At 34.4% G+C, this 27,164-nt stretch overlaps 2 protein-coding genes across 2 annotated transcripts; both read right to left on the bottom strand.

Annotated features, from left to right (window-relative positions):
- Positions 1-169: 169 nt before the first annotated feature.
- Positions 170-14,017, bottom strand: LOC106073703 (derlin-2-like). The gene is made up of 7 exons (XM_056006649.1): positions 13,763-14,017; positions 9,990-10,055; positions 9,452-9,619; positions 8,415-8,537; positions 8,191-8,263; positions 4,719-4,809; positions 170-2,570 (listed from the first exon to the last, which is right to left on the bottom strand). The coding sequence occupies exons 1-7, from the start codon at positions 13,853-13,855 to the stop codon at positions 2,456-2,458; spliced, it is 729 nt and encodes a 242-aa protein (XP_055862624.1). The 5' UTR covers positions 13,856-14,017; the 3' UTR covers positions 170-2,455.
- Positions 14,018-18,534: 4,517 nt separating this feature from the next.
- LOC129922154 (mitochondrial import inner membrane translocase subunit Tim10-like) lies at positions 18,535-24,611 on the bottom strand. The gene is made up of 2 exons (XM_056006955.1): positions 24,384-24,611; positions 18,535-20,049 (listed from the first exon to the last, which is right to left on the bottom strand). Exons 1-2 carry the CDS (start codon positions 24,464-24,466, stop codon positions 19,854-19,856), a joined length of 279 nt encoding a protein of 92 aa, XP_055862930.1. The 5' UTR covers positions 24,467-24,611; the 3' UTR covers positions 18,535-19,853.
- Between the last annotated feature and the right edge of the window lie 2,553 nt (positions 24,612-27,164).

The raw sequence follows: 27,164 nt of genomic DNA on the forward strand, positions 1-27,164 counted from the left end.
CATCTTTTGTTTTGCATTCAATACATGAATGTTTCACTTGAATCAACAAAAAGTTTAAAGCAGAAGCTAGATTTTAAGGAAACAATATTTATACCAAAACGTATCATTTTACTCAATACCAGTACCTAATCAAAATAATAGACAAATAAAAAAAGGCTTATACCAGAAATCATGTAAAAAAAAATAGTTTATTATATGGCTCTTCAATATCTTGTAACAATTTGGGGAAAGCTATGTCTTACACACAAAATGAATAACAATCCAAACAAGAATATAAAAGTAGGACTATTTATCACATTCAAAGTCTAAACAAAATACAATGGCAGACACAAAGATTCTGAGAATTACCAAAATGGTGTCTAGAAGTTCATTTTTCTACTCAAAATGTAAGCCTCGAAAATATACATCCAACATTGTTCATACTAAATAAAATGTTTATATATAAATAATTTCCATCTCATATATATTTACATATTTTATGTGTGACAAAAAATATGCAGAAAACATTTAGAAGCAGCAGTTAGTTCTAGGTTTTAAATTTTACCAGCAGACATTTATAAAAACAATTACTTCAAATTGTATTTTTGTTTTAAAGCCTAAGTTTTTTTCTTTAAAATTTTTTTAACTAAAATGTTTTGTATCAGTGTGTGCTAAACAAGAGTTCCATGATATAAATTTCTTTAGGCAAAATTTTGAAATGGAAAAAAAAAAAAAAATCAAGAAAATCAATGTGCTAACAATCTCTGTATACCCCAATATGATGCTAAGCCAATGAAAGCCAAACGTGTACATTAACAGATTATCTGACAATATTGCACAGATTTTAACTTATTCTTTGTTCCAACTTGTTTAATAAGGACTTTATATATTACTTTCTTCTAAAACATTTTAATTTTCTGTCACAAAGTGGGCAAGTAGTGGTGTCTCTAGAAAACAGTGGACCAGGTGTAGTATTACTGTCAACCAGTAGACTAGACAGAAAGCTCTGTTTAGTGTTAGAGATGCTTGACTCTTGTTTTGAACAGTCATTTATCTTTTTGTCAGAAATTATTTCTCTTTATATCCTGCACCCTCCAGTAGGACGTATCCATTCTCTAACACAATAACAAAATCCTTTCAAACATTTTATTTAAGTATTTTCAAGTTGTTTAAATCACTACTATAATTTTTTTTGGACACCAAAAAGACAGCTGGAGAGCTCTCATGAAGGTCGTAAGACACGTCTGAACCCAAAGAAAAGTCTTTGCCAATGACAGGCACAGACAACAGCTTTGTCAACTCACATGTGGCAAAATGTACAGGTTGCAACTGGGTTTGTGTGATCATATGAAATACATTGCTCGCCCTTAGCTTTGAAACTGAAGAAAATGCCTAATACAATTTTTTATGAGTGCATCAAGATTGACTTTTAATATAAATTGTTCTATTTAAATTAAGGATTCTATCCACTTTGACAAAAAAATTGGACATCCATTCTTGTAACCAATGGTAATCAGATACAGATCTACACACTTTATTTAATTAGGCCAAAATTAGTAGAAACTTAAGAATTTAAGATGTAAATAATAATATTTAGAGTGGACAAGAATTGACTGGCAACTGGACTAGAAATAAGTTTAGGAATAACTAATTATTCATTCTATATGTAATTCAAAAGGGGAGTAATTACCAAAAAAAAAAATAATTGCTTAACTTTCACCAAGCTTTAAAATAATTAAAACACAAAATTCCTAAGTAGGTTACAAAAGTAATCTCCTTAACCTCATCTTTAAGGTAAATTAATGTTTGTATATGACACTTGTGTCTAAATAGAGAGGACAGGGCTCTTTGTTGATATTTATTGTTATAGATTTAAGTTTAGAGGACATGGTTGTTTGTTGACATTTGCTGTCTAAATAGATTTAAGTTTAGAGGACATGGTTGTTTGTTGACATTTGTTATCTAAATAGATTTAAGTTGAGAGGACATAGTTGTTTGGTAAAAAAACCCAACACAATGAAAGTGTTTACATATATGAACATCTTACCCAAGTTGTATAATAATGCATTCTTGATCAAATTTAATCTTGGAACTCTATAAATCTTATATCACTCTTGGTTGTTCTAACAGTATATAAATGTATACATTAGATATATGAAGTGCATTACTATAGAATGTTCATATTCAACCAAGATCATCATTTTGGAAATTCTAATAATGATAATAATACATTTATAAAAAAAAATTGATGTAATGCGCTACAAAAATAAACTTACACACCATATTAATACAGATCTTTAGCATTACATTCTTGGCAGATTCAATCTTACATTCATTAGCACATTTCCTGCAAAACTTTGAAGTCAAGAACCATAACTCTGTTGTGCATCAGACACATCACCAATTAGGATACGAAACAATACATTATCATACACTATTGCAATAATTAATAAATTACACTCCCTGGGCAATGCTGTCACTGGCCGTCTCCTGGTCTGGGCTGCTGGCCAAGGCCCCTGTTAAATCCTCCAGTTTCATCTGGCAGTGGGTTGTAGTCTTCTCTGTTAGGGGTTGGGTCAAGTAAGAGTTTTCTAGGAAGGAAGAACCAAACAAGAAAAACATTCAAAATACTTTTTTTTTTAAACACAGTACCTCCTGTATACAACTTATAGAGAGAGTGTTTTTCTCTTAATAACTAATGAATGTTACATTTTTAAAAAAATGGAACATTTTTTACCCTCCCCCTGAAAAAGAATCCTATTTAAGTGAATGTATAGATCTACTACAACAGTGATGCTCAACCTTATTCGACCTGCGGGCCATTTTAACTTTCGACACGCGTGTCGCGGGCCACATCAACAAAAAGGTAAAAAAAACAAAAATGAAATCAAAATTCATCTGAAACGATTTAAAACTAGTGGATCTAGAACTTACATTAATTTAATGGGATATTTAAAGTATATCACTTTTTACGCATCTAAAAATGGCTTCATTTCTCTACTTAAAATGGGAGCAACATTTTAGTTAACTTTATCACCAATTTATTTTCTAATCTCTTTTTGGTAAATATTCCCATCGACCCTCCAATCTCTAGGCGTAGTTTAACAAATCTTTTATACGCGGCTCAAACCAAGAAGGCCTTTATATTTGTTTTATAATGCCGCTGTATATGTTGTTGTTTCTGAAACAGTCAGACTTTCTTTACAAAACAATTATGTTGACTTATGTTCCACAAAAAGATCCATTCACTTTTTCTGGAATTTCATAAACTCATAAACGCACACTCGTTAAACGTCATGGTGACCAGACCATCAGAGAAAAGTGAGGGCCCTAACGAAGATAAAGATACATTTTCAAATTTTTTGAATGGAGGAGGATTTTCTACTTTTTGTGCCGACGTTTCGGCGGGCCGGATGGAACCATGTCGCGGGCCGGTTCTGGCCCGCGGGCCGTACTTTGGGCATCACTGTACTACAATAATGATAGACCTTAAGATCTAGACATAAAAAGATGCGCAAAAGTTTCCAGAACATTAATTGAACGAAAGAAGCCTTACATTAGGAAATTCCTAAAAACAATTGTCCTTTCAAAACTGATGTTGGATCTAGATCTAGACCTATTTCTCTAGCCTAATTTAAATTTCTTTCTTTTTTTATTTTACTTTCAAAAATTACAAAAAGTCAAAGTAGAAAGTAAAAACTAGAGTTTTCCCAGTGTGGTCAACTAGGAAGTTATTCTTTTCTCAGCGATCAACTGTTAATTTCTAGGAAAAACATTAGAGTAGTCTTTGAGATCCATGTTCAGGTTACACCTAGGTTCTTCCGTGAAGTTCTGCTCTTGTAAAATAGTATTGATTTAAGCAGGTTAATAAAATCTACATATCATCTGCATACATACATATACACACAAACTGTATGTGAAATGATGGATTTTGTCTGCAAGGGGTGGCTGACAAACTTAAAATTTTGCATCCATAAAAATGATTGCAAAAGTAAATACAAATTATATATTACAAATGTGTGTGCTTCAATTTTAGCTATAAAAATACTTTAATGATAGAATATTTTATTAGCATTTCAGACATGTGACACATTTCCTGTGAAAGACCAGTTTTCACCAGGATTCAAACCCAGGACTCTTGGTTTGGAAGCCACTCAAACACTGCCCCTCCCTATTATGATAGTGCAATCTCTGAAATCTGGGATTTTAGCTGTTTAAAACAATACAGTTCAAGAGAAGAGAAAGTACTGAACTCACAGAATTAATAAAGGGTAGACACGACATCTGCCCCTCTTGAGATTATTAACAAATGCTATTCAAAGAAGGAACAATTTTTTTAAAAAGGAGCACTAAATAAAGTGGATAAGATGGACATTAACAAATCCCTAATGGAGAATTATGTAAAAAAATCTTCAAAGGCATCCACTATGTACTGGTACATGCAAAGAATATTTGTCAGCTTTTTATAACCAACAGAAAATCTGCTGTCGAAGACAGATGTGGAAGGCGAAAGGAAAATCTAAATCGACCACCAGCGGACAATGGCTATGCCTGAGCTGGCTGTGGCAAAATATGTAGGTCACAGCAGGGGGCGGCATAACCACAGGAAATACTGCATTCATCATTAAACTTCAGAGTCGAAGACAAGCCTTATTATTATAACAAAACAAAATATAAATATATACATTTTGTATCAAAAAAAAAAAAAAAAGGTTATTTCACAGTTAGTTCTGACTTACAAAAATGTGGGTGTCTTTAAAACTTTGAAGCCTCCTTGTTGCTGTGGGAAGACATCCTCAAGGAAGAAGTAGACATGACCAATGGCTATACCTGAACAATAAATGTATAAGTAGACATGACCAATGGCTATACCTGAACAATAAATGTATAAGTAGACATGACCAATGGCTATACCTGAACAATAAATGTATAAGTAGACATGACCAATGGCTATACCTGAACAATAAATGTATAAGTAGACATGACCAATGGCTATACCTGAACAATAAATGTATAAGTAGACATGACCAATGGCTATACCTGAACAATAAATGTATAAGTAGACATGACCAATGGCTATACCTGAACAATAAATGTATAAGTAGACATGACCAATGGCTATACCTGAACAATAAATGTATAAGTAGACATGACCAATGGCTATACCTGAACAATAAATATATAAGTAGACATGACCAATGGCTATACCTGAACAATAAATGTATAAGTAGACATGACCAATGGCTATACCTGAACAATAAATGTATAAGTAGACATGACCAATGGCTATACCTGAACAATAAATGTATAAGTAGACATGACCAATGGCTATACCTGAACAATAAATGTATAAGTAGACATGACCAATGGCTATACCTGAACAATAAATGTATAAGTAGACATGACCAATGGCTATACCTGAACAATAAATATATAAGTAGACATGACCAATGGCTATACCTGAACAATAAATATATAAGTAGACATGACCAATGGCTATACCTGAACAATAAATATATAAGTAGACATGACCAATGGCTATACCTGAACAATAAATATATAAGTAGACATGACCAATGGCTATACCTGAACAATAAATATATAAGTAGACATGACCAATGGCTATACCTGAACAATAAATATATAAGTAGACATGACCAATGGCTATACCTGAACAATAAATGTATAAGTAGACATGACCAATGGCTATACCTGAACAATAAATATATAAGTAGACATGACCAATGGCTATACCTGAACAATAAATATATAAGTAGACATGACCAATGGCTATACCTGAACAATAAATATATAAGTAGACATGACCAATGGCTATACCTGAACAATAAATGTATAAGTAGACATGACCAATGGCTATACCTGAACAATAAATATATAAGTAGACATGACCAATGGCTATACCTGAACAATAAATATATAAGTAGACATGACCAATGGCTATACCTGAACAATAAATATATAAGTAGACATGACCAATGGCTATACCTGAACAATAAATATATAAGTAGACATGACCAATGGCTATACCTGAACAATAAATATATAAGTAGACATGACCAATGGCTATACCTGAACAATAAATATATAAGTAGACATGACCAATGGCTATACCTGAACAATAAATATATAAGTAGACATGACCAATGGCTATACCTGAACAATAAATATATAAGTAGACATGACCAATGGCTATACCTGAACAATAAATGTATAAGTAGACATGACCAATGGCTATACCTGAACAATAAATGTATAAGTAGACATGACCAATGGCTATACCTGAACAATAAATATATAAGTAGACATGACCAATGGCTATACCTGAACAATAAATATATAAGTAGACATGACCAATGGCTATACCTGAACAATAAATATATAAGTAGACATGACCAATGGCTATACCTGAACAATAAATGTATAAGTAGACATGACCAATGGCTATACCTGAACAATAAATGTATAAGTAGACATGACCAATGGCTATACCTGAACAATAAATGTATAAGTAGACATGACCAATGGCTATACCTGAACAATAAATGTATAAGTAGACATGACCAATGGCTATACCTGAACAATAAATATATAAGTAGACATGACCAATGGCTATACCTGAACAATAAATGTATAAGTAGACATGACCAATGGCTATACCTGAACAATAAATGTATAAGTAGACATGACCAATGGCTATACCTGAACAATAAATGTATAAGTAGACATGAACAATGGCTATACAGTAATACCTTCACCAGTCATTTATAAGAGGGATGGAGATTGTTATCAAATTGTGAGGGATTACAATATCAAATAATAACTGTAATTGATTTAAGCTTGTCACCAGAACATGCTGATTTTGTGAAACCAAGGCCCTGACATTTACTACATTTGGTAAGTGTCACATGATCAAACATCTCAAGTTTGCCATTGCAAACTAATTCTGAATCCTTCTAAAAAGTGCAAATAATGCAAGGGAGATAAATGATGAAATAGCATTTCCCCAAGTGTTCAGAAACCTTCTACTTCTGTTATGTGAATTTATAATTAGGGGAGCCAAGTTTGTTTGGGGAGTCCAGTGGGGTACATAACTTTTAACATGAATTTATTGAATTTATTTCTGTGGATATTGACATCGAATTTTATTGTATATTTTTTTTAAGGTGGAATATTGTGCTTGTTATAAATTTTTTTATTTCAATTTGGAGTACATTCAGTTCTTCAAAAAGAATTTGTGTTGGTTCTTTACCATTTCAAAAAACCCCAGCTATGCGTAACTGTGTCACTAATCAGGATGGCTGCCTGGTCGTGCGGTTTGCGCGCTGGACTGTCGTTCAGATTTATCGATGGTCCAGGGTTCAAACCCTGCCCGCTCCCATCCCCTGTCGTCCTGCAGGAGGTTTGTACTAGGAAGTAATTATCTTCAATTCTGAAGGAACATCCGAAACATGTAAAACATTTTACAAACATTTTTTTTATTTTAAAAAGACTACATGACATAGAAATGTCTTTTTAAAAACTGAACTACAATAACTTCAATATTGGGAAGTGTCAAGAGCAGGGGTGTGTAAGATGTGAGATTGTGTGTGTGTGTGTTTGTTGATTTTATTAGTTGTGAGTTGTGAACTGTTTTATCATGGGGTTTTCAAGGGGGTTAATTAAGGTTTCCGGTGGTCAGTCTAGTCAGTTGGTGTGCTGATCTGGTCTTGGTCAGACTGTTTTTGAGGGGGGTGTATTCTCATGTATCGCACTGGGGTAATGTCTCAGCTTTCGTAGACTAATTACTTATGATTTACATGTGTGATACCTAGCTTTATGGCTTTGGTGCATTTTAAACCTATTAACACTAATTACTGAGAGGTATTTATTTTGCACATGATAGACGTGTAAATAAATTCTATGACTTATTATTACTCAGTGTTCTTTGTAGTATCTACGCTGTTCATACTAGATTACTATACAATGATAATTATAGGTAACATTCATTCATTAAACTTACACCTCACTGATTAAATTATACTCCTACACAAGCTATGTAGAGTATAGAACTAAAACCCAAGAAGTTCTTTACAGGAAGCTACAGTATACAGTACAACTAGTAAGAGTAAAATAAAAACAAAAAAGTTTAAAACCTTTTAGAAATGGTCAAGTAAAAACTAAGTCCTCTATAAACTAAATTTAAAAACATACCCATGAGGTCAATAATAACTGAGTTTCCAAGTAATAATGAAAAACCTAACAGAACCCATGGCAAAAATGGTGCCTGTAAAAAATAAAAAAATATATCATTAAGAAAGAGTTGATAAATTCACAAATCAATATTTAGTAAACTAGAAGTACAGAATTTTCAAGCAAGATGCTTAACACTAGATCTAACCAAACACTATTACTAAACAAATTACTAAACTACTCACTTGAAAATTCATAAGGCCAAAAAAGTTGAGTCTAACATATGGATTTCTTCGACTCCAAACATAGACAAGCATAATTGTGAAAGCACTACCTAAGAAAACAAGGTTGACAAACAATGCCATTATCTACGCTCGAGTCAAGGAAATACACAAATTATATTAATGATTGCAAGTATTGTAAGAATAAATCTTTAGTAAATATACAATTATAGTGAGAGCTTAGCTGTTGGCTGTCAAGTTCAATACTCTGCATTGATGTTATGACCAAACTAAAACTTGTTTACAGAACAGTCTATAACTTATAGAGATTTTACAAGAAGTTAGAAGTAGAATGTTTGTTGGACAAAAAATGTTCAAAGTTGAACGTCACAAGCAAAATTTTTTTTTGTTAAATAAATATGTGTTGCCATGGATGAAATGTAACATGCTTCACGGTGCTTGGCTTTTGAACTGGATGGGCTCAGATTCGAATCCTGATGAAGAATGGGATTTTTTTATTTCGAGATCTTAAGGACGCCTCTGAGTTCACCCAGAACCAAAGCGTACCTGACATTAGTTGGGGAAACATAAAGGCGGTTGGTCATTGTGCTCACCACATGACATCCTAGTTAACCCTTTAGTCTGAAAGGGGAACTAACATACTTTACTTACTAGTAAATATAAAGTTTAAAAATTTATTTCACTACTCATGTCATGTATCTATTCATATATCATCAAACTATTATGTATTTTTGTCTTAACTATTTTTTTTTACCTTTAGGTACTTAAATGAAAGTAATATTTGTTGACACAAGTCTACATCATACATTAATGGAGTAATTATTACATGTAATAAAATATTGTGGCAGGAAAGTTATCTTATTGTTTAATATATTATAACTGTCATAGTGTGGCAATAAGAATAAAGAACCAAGATAATATGTAGCAGCCTGAACCAAAATATACACACTGTTACATATAGAAGGTGTCAGCACTGTAACAGGTACAATCATTTTTCTTCAAAAGGATTAAAAGCAAGATGTGGTGTTTTAAAAGGATACAACCATAAAAAATCCTCCAAATAAAAACATGAAGAAAAAGTCGGCTGTCCTGCCCCGAAATGATCCCTCTTCCAACATCCTGCAGTATCTGTAGGCAAATATCATGTTAAACAAAAAATTGAATCCTATTGGTCCAAAATATAAAAAGCTTGTCACAAGTCGCCAAATCTGAAACATAAAATAATATTGTAGATAATAATAGATATACTTTACAGTTTGATCAAAGTTTGATGATATTGTTAAAATTGTACATAGTGAGATGAAGAGCTAAATAAATTGTTGCCTTTCCTTTATTCTGTTTTCTATCGATGTAAAAAACAACAACAACAACATAACTGCCTTGGTGTTTGTTCAGCATGAAAAGCATACAAGTGCCAGCAAAATTGTGTTATGGTACATTAAATTTAGATGATTATGCATGATTTAATTAAAAGAATTATGCATGTTTAAATTTTAATTATCGTTATTATTATTTAGTTTTATTTGATTTTGAAAAGTTCTTGATCAGAAAAAAAGAAATGGAAATGTTTAAAATTACCTGATAATGTCTAAATATTAGTTCTGGATTGAAGTATATTTGAAATGGGTTGATTAAATCCAGTTGCTGTAAAAAAAAAATGTAATAAAAGGAATAAGAACGAGAGATACACCTTGAAGAAAAAAAAAAGTATTAAAATATATTGTCAATATATTTCAAACTAAGCATGCAATTAATTTTAATATTTTAACATTCAGTATGTTTTCAAGTAATGAAACTAGATTTAGATCTAGTAGGTCTAGCAGGCAGATCTTGACTTGGCTTGTTAGTTTCAGATGTTACTTCAGGATTGAAGATTATTCTAAAGATCTATGTCCTATACCAAACCACCTACTAGGCAGCAGGTGATGGTGGCCAGAGCCAGCCTTAGGGATACGCAAACTAGGCAGCTGCCTAGGGCCTCCGATTTGTGGGAGCCTCGCACAGGACTCAAAGAATTATTTTTTTAGAGAAAAAAAAAGCGAAACATGGATGAAATCTCAAACAACTGAATAAAATACTCAAAAAAAAAACAACAACAAGATATAGTCACATTTCCTATTCCATATATACTAGCACTAATTGGTACAAGTGCTCTTTCTTCCATAGTGCCATTTTAGAGCAAATGAGCCAGGACAACCAACAACTTAGCAATTTTTAAGTCTCTTATTAACATACATGATTAGATTAACACACATGTAAAATGAAATTAAATATCTTCTCTTTTGAAGTAACGTCCGTAATTTATAAGACAATTAACTTAATTTAAGACATAATGTTAAATTATTATAATAATTAGATATACTCTAGATCTATATATATTTATATATATATTATACAGAGCTACTTAATCTATTATCTATATAGTTCATCCATTGTGGTTCAATGATGACCACTTTTGTCATCCAGGGGCCTGAGGGCTTAGCACTGGGGTTTTGTGCCTCTTCATGTGGCTGATGAGACCTATGTTAGCCCCGAATGTTTGGCTGCTCACTGGGCAGGTTATTCCAACTGGAGCTAGTGTCACTGGCCCTTTTTTTTTCTGTTTCTTTTCTTTGGCCAGCGCTGTTCTCTATATGATTTTTAAAATACTATAATATCTATATTTATAATCATTAAACACTTTATTAGTTTATAGATCTAGTGTAGTTTAGACATAGGAGTCAGTTTCTGAGATTGGGTCACAAACAAAGAAATCTTATGCTGAACTGGGACATGACCACTTTAAGAGGCTGTGACTGAGCAGGAGGTTTGCAAGACAGTCCTCCAATAGAATGGATCACAATTACCAACAACTTAATCAACAAGAGTTGCAAAGACATGGAGGCAATACGAGAAAAGCACACACAGGGACATCCAAGTATAACTTGGCACCACACCTTCATGGGGGATCTCAGGCCCACCACTCAGAGCGGTGGACACTTGCTGGGAAGAGGCTGCAAATGTCAATGTTACCAGTGACATATCTCTAGTCTCTATGCAGAAAGCTTGCCACCCAATGCACCAAACAGCCCAGGATAATTTGAGTAAGTCGCATGGCATGATTAGTGACATTACACTCGTCAGTGACTTGTCTATTCAATCAAACTATTGTCAATGTTTAATATTTTAGCATCCTATTTAAAAATTAAATCTTTGGGAAAAAAATTAATTAAATCTTTATTTACATTAGACTAGTACATAATGATAATTAGATAATATGAGTTATGACGATAATTATTTAGATAATTATAAATTTAATTTATTAGTTTAAAAGTCTAATTACTCTAACTCTAGATTATAGATCTATAAGTAAGTATAATTTAACTAGATCTATAATTTTAATAAGTCTGATCCATCCTTTCCATAGACTCATAGACAGGGGCGGACTGGGTGTCAAAATCGGCCCGGGCATTACCATATAACCCGGACCACAAATGACATGTCATATTATATGTGTATAATATATGTAGATAAAGTTTGATAATGCATCAGATATTGGATGTATGCTTGCGTAGGATTACATGCTGTATTTTATTTATACATGTATGTAGTCTGAAAACTATTAACAGTTCAATAGCAGTCTTAATAAGTTTAAAATGAACATATTGTTATATCTCTGCTCCCACATTGAAGCGTATGGTACACACCAGGGCACTGTTAAAGACGAGTGAGTGGGTAGAAACAAGATGGTGGACTGTTGATTCCAGCCAAGTATATAGAGAGACAGAATAGAGATAGGTTAGAAGCTTAGAACCGCCTGAGCTGTAGAAGGGATCATTGCCAGTGTGGTAATCGGGTCAGAAGCAGTGTAGTTTGTCTGGTCAAGAAGAAGTCTTGTGAGGAAACTGGAAAGGATCATTCCAGTTAGTGTATGTATACTATTGTTCCTGAGACACGTAATGTAACCTGTGTTAGTGGCAAGATAGAGAGCCCTGTTGGAACGATAAGACATAGGCGGCAGCAGTGAACGGTGTATGTTAGTGGAAGGCAGTGGCGGAGACAGTGAACCCTGCAGGCCAGAGCAGCTAAATGAACTCATAAGACTTTTATGTTGTGATCGTCTAATACCTTGTAAAAAAAATATCTCTTCACCTTTATCTTTCGTGGAGTGTTTGTCCTCGGTTACAATAGTATGAAATGTTGCGTTATGATATTACTTATAGATGACAGATGTTACTTTAAAAAAAAAGAAGATAATTGCGTCCTAGGCATTTCATGTGTCATGTCACTAGGTGTCTGATAAGTCGTTGGTTTTCCTGGCTGACCCAAACAACCTATTCCATTTAAAGATTAGAGTAAGCAGAACGGTTAGAGGGGAACTTAATGTGAAAAGCTCTTGCTTCGTATTAGTACATTCTCAAAAAGCGCGAATTTTATAAGAATGTACCATGGCCCATTATTTATAGGGCCTGATTTAAGTATGTGGGGACCCCGGGGCAGGGTTTTTGTGGAGGCCCCCTACAGATTTTCAAAAGCTTTCATGAAATTCCACTTAGGAATAAAAATACTATTATCTAAAAACATGCTAAATTTAGTTTCACTTTGCATTTTTTTAAACATTTAATATGCAAATTTTAGTTTTAAGAAGTGTTCATATGTGCATTCATATATTACGAGCATGTCACAAGCGGACACTTCACGATAGCGTTGCCAGCCGACCTAAGTTTTAAAGTGTTAGCGTTAAAAATGAAAAAAAAAATTATAATTAAAAGTTTCAGAGACGTCAAAATACCGACCTATATATATTTCCTCGGGGATGTAGCCCCGCCTGCCCTCCCTTAAATCCGGCCCTGATTATTGAAACTATAAATCTCCTTTCATTAAATATCGGATGTAACAGCGCTATATAAAACCAGTTCATTATTATAAGAATTTACGTCTTTAATGACTTCGAACTAAGCAGAAGTTTGTACATGTATGCCGACCAGCCAAATGATCAGGCCAAACACAACCTCGAAGACATCAAAGCAGTGCTGAAGTCCATGGCGCTCGTACAAAACAAAACATTACGGTCTGATGTTTTGCAAATGATAATAAGTATAGTGAAAAGTTTTTGATATACTAGTTGAATTTTAAACAAAATTATTTGTCAAAAAAAAAAAAAAAACTTGAACATCTCTTTCTTGCTGCTGTTACTTTTTTTTAAGTTGTCTTAATTAAAGAAAAATTTTCTGTTCACGACCAGACCGGCCCATTTGGTACTGGCCCACCGGGCAAATGCCCGAATGCCCATATAGCCAGTCCGCCCCTGCTCATAGAGTACCTTACACTCTTACACTGTGACTTTAGCCAGTTACTGGTTAGTGACTTACCACGGCTAAAGTTGTAAGAACACAGGCAGTTGTAAATGCTCTTGTAACTGGAGGCATCTGCATATATTCTTGCTGAAAAGTTTGAGCTGCCATTGTACTGAGACTAAATGTTTAATAATCATAAATGAACAAGATATCTATTCACTAGATTTATCAAGAATTATCTCTAATTATAGGTTCTAAACAAAATAGCACGTCATTTATAGCCTACAGTTTACATTTAGACACGTGTAGCACGCATGCGTGAAACACCGGAATATAAACAAGCAGCTTCTACAATACTCTTATGTTTAAAGATCTTGCATCAGTTTTTAAACTTTCTAAGCAAATTAAATTAGTCACAATGCACTGACCTGCATAGTATAGTCAGTTAACCATAGCCCATGAATAAATACTGTACTGTACACTGTATGTCGCAGGCAGACATTAACGTAACGCTTAGCTCCAGTGATAATGGGGCATTGCTGATTCAAAATTTGAAAAAAAGAATGAACATAGAGGTGATAAAGTTAAAGCTCATCACAGACCATGACATAGGCAGTAAGGGCACATGAGTGGATGGATATGTGGGCCTATAAAATTTGATGAACCTCTTTTAAAAAAAAAATCCAATTCTGCTATGAAGAAGAACAAATTACTACTAGATATACTCCGAGACTATGAGATTGCCAATGGAACACTATCATAATTTAAGACAACTAAATGCCATCAGATGTATTTCTTGCAACGTTCACAACTTTAAATTCAGGCCGCGATCAACCTGGCCTTCCTCAAGCTATTTCACCAACATCAAACACCTTCTGAGAGAGGGCTTCAGTTCTAGGTTCAAATCTTTTCTTGCAAAAGCCCCGGACAGAAATCCTGCGTAATGTGTCACCATACAGGTCAAGAACTTTTGGCTTCCCATACCTGAGGAGATGGAGCTCAGCAAGTCTGGAGCAATCAAAAAGAATATGAGACTGTTCCTCTTCCTCCCCACAGCGGAGGCGCATTGAGTCCAAGTTAGGTCTGAATCATGCAAAATATAAGCCAACGGGACAGTATCCCGTCTTGCTCAATGCTATGATAGATACTGCTGAGCTGGACACCTTCTACTTCCGGTGTATGGTTCTTATCAGTCTCTTTTCCATCAGCTTTGTGAGCCTTGTCGGTGGCCTTGCCGCCTTGGTCATTGGAGAGTTCGTGGCATCCTTTATAAATTTTAGCAGAATACTTGTTCAATAAGGTGACAATTTTCTTCTTTGATGAAATCGTTGCTGGTAGAGAATAATGGGGTTGCGGTTTTCGTTTGCCTAGCATTTTATGAGATTTCTTATAAGATTCGTGGCCTTAGAGTCTAAGCGTGCTCAAGTGTTGGTCAAACCTTCTCGTTTTTCCTTATTAACAGCAATTTTGACTAGCAGACGGATTCCGTTACACTTCTGCCCGAGTATTGGATTGTTTAGGTTCTTTTGTATCCTTCGCTCTTTTCCGATCGGTAACAAGCCTATTGATATGAACTGTCCGAAAGAGCTTGAACTTTTTAAAAGGGGAATACACTTTTTAGCCGCGCCCAGCATCGTTGATGTTATTGACAGATTTAGACTCTTCATGTATTTTTTTCAAGGGCAATGTCGACAGCTGTCCTGTATTCCTCTTAAAGTACCACTTTCGTGGCTCTCTAGTGGCCTTGGTGTTAGAAAGAGTGGAAGCCTGTCATATTTGGCGAGTGGTCACTACCAATATGAACATAGTACTTGATAAGTTGTATCAGATTCCAAGTTATCAGAGACTAAAGAAAGATCTGGCAGCGATAATGAGCCATTGCTAGCGTGTGGGAGAGTTGGATGAGAATAGTTGTTATGCGAATGTAAAAGGTTAGTTGAGGTCATGGACACTGTTACCAGATGGATCATTGTTGTCATAGCCACAGGAAGGTGAATGGGCGTTATAACCTTAAGCTAGGATGGTCTCTATCATTTTTGTGTCACAGACATCTAAAGCCATTCTTATTTTGGTGAATTATAAACATTGATGCATTTGAAACTGTTTTTTTTTTCCCAAAAATTTCTAACTTCAGAATCTCTGTCCTCTAATGACCTACGTCTGTGGTACTGGTAGGCCTACTTAATTTCTTGGCGAAACAGAGCATTAGCCACTCATGAAATCATGCCTCTGCAGTAGCCTCAGGAGAAGCGAAAAACAGGGTATCCAAGTATTAAGAAACTTCTTTTCCACCAAACAGGGTTACATGTTATCTTATATAATACAGACGTTACTTCAAAAAAAAAAAAAAAAAAAAAGTTGATTACGTCCTACATGTTTACCAATGACATTCTATTAAGTCATTGGTTTTCCTAGCTGGCTCAGGCAACCTATTTAATGCTCTTATAGCACTAGGGAATAAGGAGCATTTGTAGAAATTTGTCCTAGCTCAGTGGAGCAGTTTTGTTATTTCAAGTGTTTTTAGAATAAGTCTTCGGGTGTCACATTGAAACACCGGTACTTATAAACGTTTTAGGATCAAACTTGGGGATAGTGCTGCTTTATCCTTGCAACTTAGCAGTCACTTTCTCAGTAGATGTTAGTTTAATTCTTCCCGTGCTTGTGTACTATTTTTGTTAGGAAGATGGGATATGTTTGTGTGTTGGGATGAAGGATAGACTTTTTTATTTCAAGCAACATTGTCCGCTTTCCCTTGTAGCAACGTTGAGAAGAGATAGTAGCACATTTTTTGATACCATGCCATTCGCCCTTCACCTGGCTAGCAGAGCTTTTTGGGTCTACTCAGACCTGGTTTTCTTGGTATTTTTTTTTTTGACGTATTATGGGTTTCTGACGTGGGATGAAATTTGGGTCGTCCTTTAGAACAAGCGGTTAAAACAGTCCAGATATTATCTATGGACGTATGAAACTGTCAAAGACTCACACGTATGGGCAGGGTTTAATAGACGAAAGTGGGGCGGGGCAGGAGACATTTTTAGATACCCCAAATTTAGAGCAAGTAATAGCCTGCAGATTTGATAAAGGCTTTACACAGGGCGCTGCTGATAAAGTCCAGCATTAGGATTCCTCTAAGCCCCTGACAGCCAGTCGAACGATTTCCCCAAAACCCCAACAGCAGAGTTTTTGGTTTGTTTTTTTTTTACAATCGAGATTTCAGTAAATGGTCTATTTAGGAGTTGATTGGAGTAGTTTAGCTGTCCTAGATTTATCTGAACTAACATATATGGTATATGTAGCCAAAACGTTCACAATCCTAGCGACATGAGGATTTTCACCATGTTATGATTACCAAAAGAAACCATTCAAATTCAAGCATAAAATACTTCAATTTGAAGCAAATTCTCCTTACAAAGATTCAATATTTAGCACTTCATGTTTGTAGCTTTCATTCACAATACTTCATTTTTTTTTTGTTTTGAAGCAGTGGCCTAGCTAGGAATTTGGGGGGGGATTTGACCTCTTTAGGGTCCCCTGCATTTTGACATTCAATCATGACATCAAATTTCGGACACTCATTCGAGATCCCTGGGGGATTTTCATATTTGGACCCCCCCCCCTCAACCCATACCCTAACTACGCCACTGTTTTGAAGTCATCAGCATTCTTGGACTAAAATTTGAGTCAGTGTTGTCTAGGAACACCAATGGACCTGGGTCAATTGCGAAAGATATGGACTCAATTTCTTTTAAATACCGTACCGTTAAAAATAACATTTTTCCTTATGTGAAAAAAAAGATAGATTACCCGGTATCACACTTGTGCCCTCAAAGATTTCATTAACTGCAGATTTGTTTTTGAAAGTAATTTATCAAAACAAAACAGCATTGTATTCCATCAGGGAGCCTGGATAACCCAAAATTATATATATTTTTTTACTTATAAAAAAAATTCGTGTAGAACATGCCAACTATACTGATTAAATCAGAATCAACAAGATTTTAGGCTAAATGTTTATGTAGAGTATTGTACGAGTAGAGAAATTGGATACTTCACAGCCATGACCTACCCATTTTGATTACTTTGTGAAAAGACGTGTTGATAGATCAATTAAATATAATTATAATTAAGCTTATGTCTTCGATTTCGAAGATTAAGGATGAGTGCAGTGCAAATAAATAGCTGAAAATGAGAGATCATAAAAAAAGGTATGATGTATCTTTAAGCCATAAATATAAGATTTATTAGATTCCATTATCCTTCACCTATCCCTTAGTCTGTTGGATAGCTGGGGCACAACATAAGATTGGTTGACCACCTTTCTCCATTCCTGTCTTTTGACTTGGATAAAATCTCTTTCAATGACAGGCCCATCCATTCTTCTATGTTGCCTTCCCATTGCATTGTCTGTCTGCCTCTTCTTCATTTCTCTGAAGTAAGGTCTTTGCGAGCCCTGAGGACCATGTAATATGGCCATAGAGTTAGTTTTGCATTTTTAGACAGTAGTTAGCTGGTCATTGTGGGGTCCAATTGTGGTCTCTAATTTCTTAGTCTTTCCATATTGTTTGAGTTTCGCGGTGTGGCTGCGCAATTCTGACCAGTAGTTCAGGTTTAGTTCCTTCGTCTGAGACAATAGCTATATATAGGTATGCTATTTAAAACTTTCCACCCCCAATACTGATGTCCCTTAAAAGATTTCTTTAACAGATAATAATTTATTTAATGCTTGGCTTCAATAATCATGAATTAGTAAAAATTATTTTTGTTTGTACTTATTTATACATTTAAATAAAAAGTATAAGAAATATAACAAATGTTAAACTAAATTTAAAAGAAGTCCAAGTTAAACAAAATTTTGGTTATAATTTTATTCTTAACAAATTCAAATATTTTGTTTGGAAAAAACAAAAATTTCAACATTGTGACAATAATTTATTTATAACACTCGTACAACTGTTATCATTTCACTCATTTCAGTCACACTGTATTTTTGTTTCACTTCATCATTCTAAAAATAAAACAAGTTAAAAAAATAAATATTCAGGCATCATTTTGATCTGTATTCAAATTATTTAATTTTATAAAACAACTATATCTATATGAGAAACAAAATTAAAATCAGTACATCCTAGCCAAATACTTATGAATTAAAAAACAGCCAACCCAACAACTGCTGCAGTGGTTACATTATTTCTATGATGTAGTCTTATACTTGCATAAAAAAATTTGCTATTCCAGAGATGTCTAACATTGACAGATGAAAGTGTGAACTACTTCAATTTGCTTGAAACAGTACCAGTAACATAAATAAGAGACACATATTGAAAACATGCTAAATCTTCTAATATTGAATCTACCATGTTAAGAGAGTAAAAGTGCTGTAGACTAATTTTGTGAACAGAGGAACAGGAGACCTACACAAATAAGTGGTGGGGAAAAGTAGAACAAAAAGTCTACTTATTATTTCAATTTTACAAGTAGGGAAAAAAATGCATCCATTAACATTCTAAATGATGAAAAACCCTGCTACACATACATTTTCATACAAAATACCAGATATATTGATGGATACAATGAACTTGACATATTTGATTTAGATTAACTACTTTCACATATTCAATAATAAATATACCGGTTTAGATAAAAAAAAAAGAGTAATGTTGTGATTCACAAAATAGAGACAAGCTTTCCACCAAATAAACAAAACTGCTGTGATTTTATGTATAAATACAAATCAAACTAAATGGTACACTATAACTCATGCTCCCAAGCACCCCTCCCTGCTCTCAAGAGTACTTACAACAAATTAGACTTTATTTAAAATCCAAAATCTGTCTTTAGTCAGGCTGAACTACACAGATGCCTTGATTATACATGTATATCACAATAAAAATTAATTCAATTGGATGAGTAATGCCAGGGATTGTACTGGGCTAAGATCTTGTTACGCGGTTCCACTTGTTTAGTCTCACAACATCACAGTGTTCGTTTAACATATAAACACCTCAAACTAAGTGGCACTGAACTTTAATCTAGTCAGGTGATTGTTCAAAATGTTTATCAGTCTATTAGTCACAAGTGTGTATCAGTCTTTTAGTCACAAGTGTGTATATGACTACTTCATCATACTTTTAATAAAATATATAGTTTCACTCCAGTTTTGAATGAACTATTTCCCTCCGGACTGCACTTTTTTCATGGCAGCTTCATCTTGCTGAGATAAAGCTGTGAGTTTCTTGCCTATTCTATCGTGGATCTCTAAATATTTGGCCACACATCTGTCTATGCATACAGATTCTCCTTTAGTCAGTTCAGGATCTTTATACTTTGCAGGTATACACTTCTTCTGGCAGGCTTGAGTCATGCTGTAAGTGCAGAGAAGACAAATATAAATAGTGATAATTTGTTGATGGTACAACATTAATAAAACAAACAAAAAAAGAGAGAGGGGGGAAAGCAAGTATACTAATGCTGAATTTTCTAATCAAGTAAAATGTCAATGAACTATGGTGACTAGGTCATTTTTTAATTGAAAAGAAGTAAAGTGGAAACAGGATTTCAAGCTCTGAGTCCAGTGACAGATCTTTGTGGAGACAGCTTGCCGCTCAATGCGCTGAACAGTGCAGGAGGATCTAAGTCAGTGATTCCCAAAGTGGTCTATATAGACCCCCAGGGGTCTACGAAGACCTCCAAGGGGTCTACGAAAGTAAAAAACTTAATTGGGGGTCCATGAGATGCCCACGGGGGTCTACGATAATAGATTTCATTTAAGCACATTTAATGTTCACATTCCACTAATGTAACTAATATATGATTTGCACCTTCGTTAACCCTTTAAATATTTATCCTGCTATTCAAATGAAAAATTGTTATAATCAATTTCGATACTTATTTAAATAGCTTAATTTTGTCTACATGTAACTAATATTTAGAACAAAGAAAAAAGAAATGTAGACAGTACAACATTAATTATTTAAAATTGGGATTCATTCCTTCCTTGTCAAACAAGCCTAAGTGACCTTTTTATGACGATATGAACCAGGTTCGCTGGAAGATCATCTGAGACAATGCTACCCTGACAAAAATAAAGATTTTAAAAACTTTCGAACACTCAAAGTTCAAAATAGACCCGCAAAATCATAGTTCGACATCATATAGAGAAGATGATGGTTTGTGAGTGTCTTACATGATTTCCTTTCTTATAGCAAAATACGGAGAACAGCAAAGGTCAAACATTGATTTTACCAGCTGTTTTGCACAAACCTACATCTGTTATTATTAAAATAATTTCTTTAAGCAACAATACAGTTCAAGGTGGCTTCGGTGGCATGAGTTATAAAATTAAAAGCTTCTTATGTAAATATTTGCAAAATACATAAATACAGTTTGGTCTGACAAGGTGTAGCGCTGTGTGCTACAAACTGTCTAATGGTCACCATCTCATCTCATCTATGCCTGTAGTCCCTTCTGGGCATAGGTTACCAACCAGCTTCCTCCAGGCATCTCGGTTCTAGGCGAATCTCTCCAACTGTCGCCACGTCTTGCCCATCTGCTTCCAGATCGCGGAGACCTGGAGAACCACCATCACCAACATGAAAAAAAAATCCAGGTATTCATCAATACCTGCCTGATGAAAATTCTTATGATCCGCTGGCCAGACAAGATCTTGAATGAGGAACTGTGGCAAAGAACAAAGCAGCAGCCCACTGAAGTAGATATCCTTCAGAGACGCTGGAGATGGATAGTTCACACCCTTCGCAAGCCTGCATCCAACATAACAAGGCAAGCCCTAACCTGGAACCCCCAAGGAAAGAGAAAGAGGGGACGGCCCAGAAATACATGGCGCTAATGGTTGCCGTCTCCTTATATTTCCTTAGGGTTGACCCACGAGACCTTTCCCATGTTTGGGTATAGTAGCAAGGCAGCAGAGGTTTGAATTCAGTTTTCCTTCTGCTAGGTGGGTAACAAGACTAGGCTAATGAGCCCTTCCTGCTCGAAGTTTACTGGTTTAGGCTCCAGTTACTCGCCTTTGACCCATCTCCTGTTAATGAAAACAGTTCAGCAGATTCAACATTTGAGCCACACGTGAAAGATCAAGAAATACACGAGAAACTGCTGTATGTGAAACCTTTAACAACGATACTTAAGGCATATTAATTAATTAATTAATATTTAATGTTGGAAAGACTACTTCATAGAACGACAAATTCGTATATTAAACATAATATCCTAAGTTGTGTAGTTTAAAATTAGTTTTTCACTCTTCAACTCACTACAGTTAGAAATTTGTTTAAACAAAAATGTTCATGACTTTGCAAAAATGTGCAAGTTGAGCAGGGGGTCTACCGAAAACCAGAAAACATGGCAAGGGGTCTACGAGACAAAAAAGTTTGGGAACCACTGATCTAAGTCTAAGTCCAGTGAACTGCAAGTGGATATGGATGGAGCAAATTGGTAGTTAGAATGTTTTGTTAAGTCAGTTAAGAAGTCATGCCGGTCTGCTGTCTAATGTTGAGAAAGTAAAAATAATACGACTTTTTGTCCAATTAAATATTTTATTAAAAATATCAACATTCCACAAAATGGAACAAAACACAGTTCTTTGAGGGACTACACCACTAGACACAGACGTCAACAATTTCATAGTCAAATATGAAAAAATAATGAGATTGTGGTGTCACATGCATCTTCTGCATCAAGTCCACTTCTGTATTTAGTTAATAATAATTACAAAAGAGACACAACACACTTAAGTTCTTTGACTGGCTACACCACTACCCACAGATGTCAACGATTTCCTAGTCAAACATGAAAAAATAATGAGATTGTGATGTCACATGCATCTTCTGCATCAAGTTCTGTATTTAGTTAATATAAAAAAAATGAGGGGGGGGGGGCAATAATAATAATAATAATAAATTACAAACTAGAATCTAAGTAATCTATTATCTAAGGCAGTCGTTTTGAATCTAGATCTATGTAGGTACTTGCACAGGTGGCCATTTTAGATCTAAAAACACATTTGACATTAAAACAATTTCCTGTTCAGGTGTTAAGGAACTGAAATTAAGCATATCCTAAGAAAAGACATTGGTTTATAATTGAGTGTTTTTATGACATTTACTTGAGTTTACTCTAAACAAAAGAGGTTCCTCTAATGGCTAGTAGAAAAAAAACAACATTTGTCTCTTACTATTTCCAAGATATTTTAATCAGAAAAATTCGAAATTTTCAAATACCGTAACAAGGAAAACAATATAAATATAGGTCTCCATAAATATAAATTTTGTTAACCATACAGTTAAAAAATTCATTCAGCTTTCCAAACCAATGATCCCAAATTTATTTTGATAGAACGAGTCAACGACACTTTAAAACTTAGCAGACTTTTTTCATGTACTAAAATTTCACTAAGGTCAGGATGACCTTTTATCAATAATGCCTGTTTTTTACATTAGTAAAATAAAATTATTTTTTTCGTATCTGTCTACTTTGACCTGAAGATGAACTTTGCCTTCTCAAGGAAAAGGAAGCACTACATGTCAGAAATGAAATAAAATGGTGACTGTGCAGTAGCAATAATCTATAGCAATTCGCTTCAGGTATAAACATTAAAATAAAGGAGACGAGTTATACAGTTCTAAGTTCTAGGTGGTGTGTTTGGATAGCCTTAAAAAAAAAGGTCGCTGTCTGTTAAGACTAAGACTAAGACTAAGACTGCTTTATTGATCCTTACGGAAATTTGTTGTGATTACAAGGACTCGTTTCTCATATAAAGACAACACAACAGAAAAATACACATAAATACAACAGACAACATAAAGAGTTCATTCAGCGACTACACACAGGTATCTTGGTGCATTTCATGTTCCCTGATCAATGAGTGGCGGTGATAGAGTCTGACCGAGTGAGGTACGAACGAGTTTTTGTACCGCTCCGTTCTTGTTTTGATTGACAGCCCACTTCGCGACGACCTGGCGTAGTTCTGATGGAGCGGGTGGCCGTTGTTTTTACTATATTAACTATATTACTATATATACTCTATACTATTCTATAGTCTATATCTATAGGTTCAATTTAAATTTTTTGGTGCAACTATATTTTTACTAGATCAGATTATCATCAGATGATCTACCTAGCCGAACTAGCCTAAGGCTAAGGCTGAGGCTAATCTAATTTTATCTAATGAGAGTTATAGAGACTAATGTATTATCATTAATTAATGTAGTTTACTAGAATCTAGTATCTAGATTAGTAGCAGTAGAGTAGATTAGATATAATCATAATATTAATATAATAATAATATAAAATCTAGATATATCTGATTTAGAGGCTCTATATAATAATTAATTATAATAAAGTTTTACTGTAGAGTTTATAAACTATTATAAAGTTATAAAGACTAGATTATCTATCTAGTAAAACTAAGTAAAGCTAGATTGTCAGATTCAGATCTTAATGAGTAGATGTCTAGCTAGATCTAATAATTAACTCTAATAACTGAAAAATAAAATTTATAGATCTAACTTAGAGACTACTTAGAGACATAAAGTGATGATAAAGACTGAACCTCTGATAGATTATTAATAATTAGATCTAAATATTAATATAATAATAAACTAACGATTCATTGAATTGACTCAATGACTTTGAATAGTTTGAATGACTGACTGAAGTGTCTGAAGCCAGTGAAGCTTACCGGTTGTACATGTCTACCATCATTTCCATTTCTAATTCATTTACAAATTTTAAAGCAGCTTCACTCAGTTCTGGTTGAGCCATTTTGAAAAATTATTTTAGGGCACTCAACTATTCTAGAAAATACAAATCTTGGGCTGTAAATTTAGTCTACAGATTCGTAGTCAAACACAAAAAACGATTGAAGTGCTCAACACGTGTGGGAAGTAAACAAGGTGACCTCCCTTGCCAACAATTACATCTGAAACACAGACCTATATATATATATATATATATATATATATATATATATATATATATATATTTCTATGTATATATTCTGAATTGACCGAATTGACTAAAAACGCAAAATACCTAGGTGTTATAATAAATGAAAAACTATCATGGAATCCACATATTGATGAAACTACAAAAAACAAAGCATTAGGATTTATTAAAAGAAATTTCTATAAATCAAATAAGAACATAAAACTAAAATGTTACTTAACCTTGGTTAGGCCAATAATAGAATATGCATCCTCCGTTTGGGACCCCTCAACTCAAGAAAACATTAAGAAACTGGAACAGACACAAAATAGAGCAGTGAGATTCATAACAAACGAATATTCACATTTGACTAGAGTAACACCTTTAGTAAAATCACTAAATTTAGAAAGCCTTCAGGACAGAAGGCTCAAAAGTAAAGTAGCAATCATACATAAAACACTGAACCATAATCTTCAAATACAAAAACAAAGTTTAATAAAATACTCTGAAAGACACAAAGATAAAGGCACATTCCTCGTCCCATATGCTAGGACAAATTTGTACAAATACTCCTTCTTCCCTAGTGCTATTAGAGCATGGAATATGGGTTGCCTGAGCTAGCCAGGAAAACCAGTGACTTGGCAGAATTTAAGTCATTGGTTAATATGCATGACTAAATGCATGACGCGTAGGACGTAATCATCTTCTTTTTTGAAGTAACGTCTGTATTATATAAGATAAGATAAGATAAGATAAGATAAGATAAGACATCAAACGCAACCGTTGTCCACCGTTGGTCGATTAGGGTTCTCTTTTCATCGTGTACGTCTGTCCGGCACCTTCCATACCGGCAATCGCAAGAAAATCGCTATTTGTAGTGCGGCCTTGAAATCGTCTGTCCATGATGGAGGGCAGACATCTTTAGTGAAAGCGCTCACGATGTCTTCGTTTCTTTCTGCATAATGGGCTACTCATGTCTCAGATCCATATAAAAGGGTTGAGAGAACCAGTGCTTGGTAGACAGTTATTTTTAGAGGCAAGCGATTTATTCCGCCACACTCTCTCCAGGAGCCTTGGAGGCGCCCAAAAGCCCTACGCTGGTCTTAGCCAGACGGTTATAGACTTCCTTTAAAAGTGACGCTTATTTGATACTGTGCTTCCCAAGTGGCTGAAGTGGTCTACCACGTCTTCATTCGCGGGGATCCTTACTGGGTGACTACTGAAACATGACTTCTGTTTTTCCGAGGCTTATTGTTAAACCAAAAAGTAGCGGCAGCAAATTCGTTTAAATGACCTAACGAAGTTGTTCATCACTTCTTATAATTCTCGTGACAGTGTCTTCGTCGGAATAATCACACACACACACACACATTTTCACAATGCAAAAAGGGGGGGGGGGGGCTGGCTATGTGGGCAACCGGGAAAATACCCAGTGGGCTTGTACCCAAATGGGCCTACATGATTACGTGCTACGTGCATTAATCATTCATATTAACCAATGACCTAAATTCTGCTTAGTCACTGGTTTTCCTGGCTAGCTCAGGCAATTTAACCCATGCCATGCTCTAATAGCTCTGTACAAATTTGTCCTAGCATATGGAACGAGGAATGTGCCTTTATTTCTGTGTCTTTCTGAGTATTTTATTAAATTTGTTTTTGTATTTGAAGATTATAGTTCAGTATTTTATGTATAATTGCTACTTTACTTTTTGAGTCTTCGGTATCTTTCCTAAAGGCTTTCTAAATTTAATGATTTTACTAAAGGTGTTATTCTAGTCAAATGTGAATTTGTTATGAATCTCACTGCTCTATTTTGTGTCTGTTCCAGTTTCTTAATGTTTTCTTTATTGAGTTGAGGGGTCCCAAACAGAGGATGATATTGTATTATTGGCCTAACCAAGGCTCGTCGAATATATATATGGGCCACTTAAATTTGAAGGATAATAAGTACCGTAAATGTGATTGGCATATTCTTTAATCTTTTTGAGTTATTGCTTACGCAAGTAACTAGTGCAATAAATTTCAGCACGTTGAAATGTTTAAGGAATATGCTGTTAAGCAACTTAACAAAAGAACTCTTGCAAGGTTTCACGTTTAAGGTTGTTGATAAATTTTAAGTTAGTTATAATGATGGACCTTTTTATCCTTAATTTAATACATTTTTAATAACTTTCTTGTTGCTCGTTCTTCAGGTATTATGATTCACTCTTTCAATTCTTTAAAAAATCATGTAATAAATTTAAGTTTTCTATTCAAACTATAGGCCTACTATACAAGTATATATATGTAAAGATGTAATTTTACAATCTTTACAATTGTATGTACAAGCTAAAATTTCCAATAGCCTTTAAGTTCATCTGGTTGTAGAAATACAGAAAGTTAAATTAGGCTAATCAAAACCAAATTAACTTTGCATGCTTCAATTTTTTCTTGCGTTCAGTTTTCGATTATCAAAACTGTACTTTATATTTTGAGGGCAGGTTACGATACGTCGTATGGCAATCAATTTGTTGGCCGAATGGTATAGTAATGCCAG

This window comes from Biomphalaria glabrata, chromosome 12, assembly GCF_947242115.1.
Source record: "Biomphalaria glabrata chromosome 12, xgBioGlab47.1, whole genome shotgun sequence".
Taxonomy (NCBI): Eukaryota; Metazoa; Mollusca; class Gastropoda; family Planorbidae; genus Biomphalaria; species Biomphalaria glabrata.

Bases quoted from the DNA above. Each gene is read 5' to 3' on its own strand.
- LOC106073703 (XM_056006649.1), bottom strand. From the start codon at position 13,855: ATGGCAGCTCAAACTTTTCAGCAAGAATATATGCAGATGCCTCCAGTT. The intron at 9,620-9,989 runs GTAATTTTAAAC...TTTATGTTTCAG, and splicing joins TAATATTTAGACATTATCAG to ATTTGGCGACTTGTGACAAG. The intron at 8,264-8,414 runs GTGAGTAGTTTA...TATTTTTTACAG, and splicing joins TTGGCCTTATGAATTTTCAA to GCACCATTTTTGCCATGGGT.
- LOC129922154 (XM_056006955.1), bottom strand. From the start codon at position 24,466: ATGGCTCAACCAGAACTGAGTGAAGCTGCTTTAAAATTTGTAAATGAA. The intron at 20,050-24,383 runs GTAAGCTTCACT...CTGCACTTACAG, and splicing joins ATGGTAGACATGTACAACCG to CATGACTCAAGCCTGCCAGA.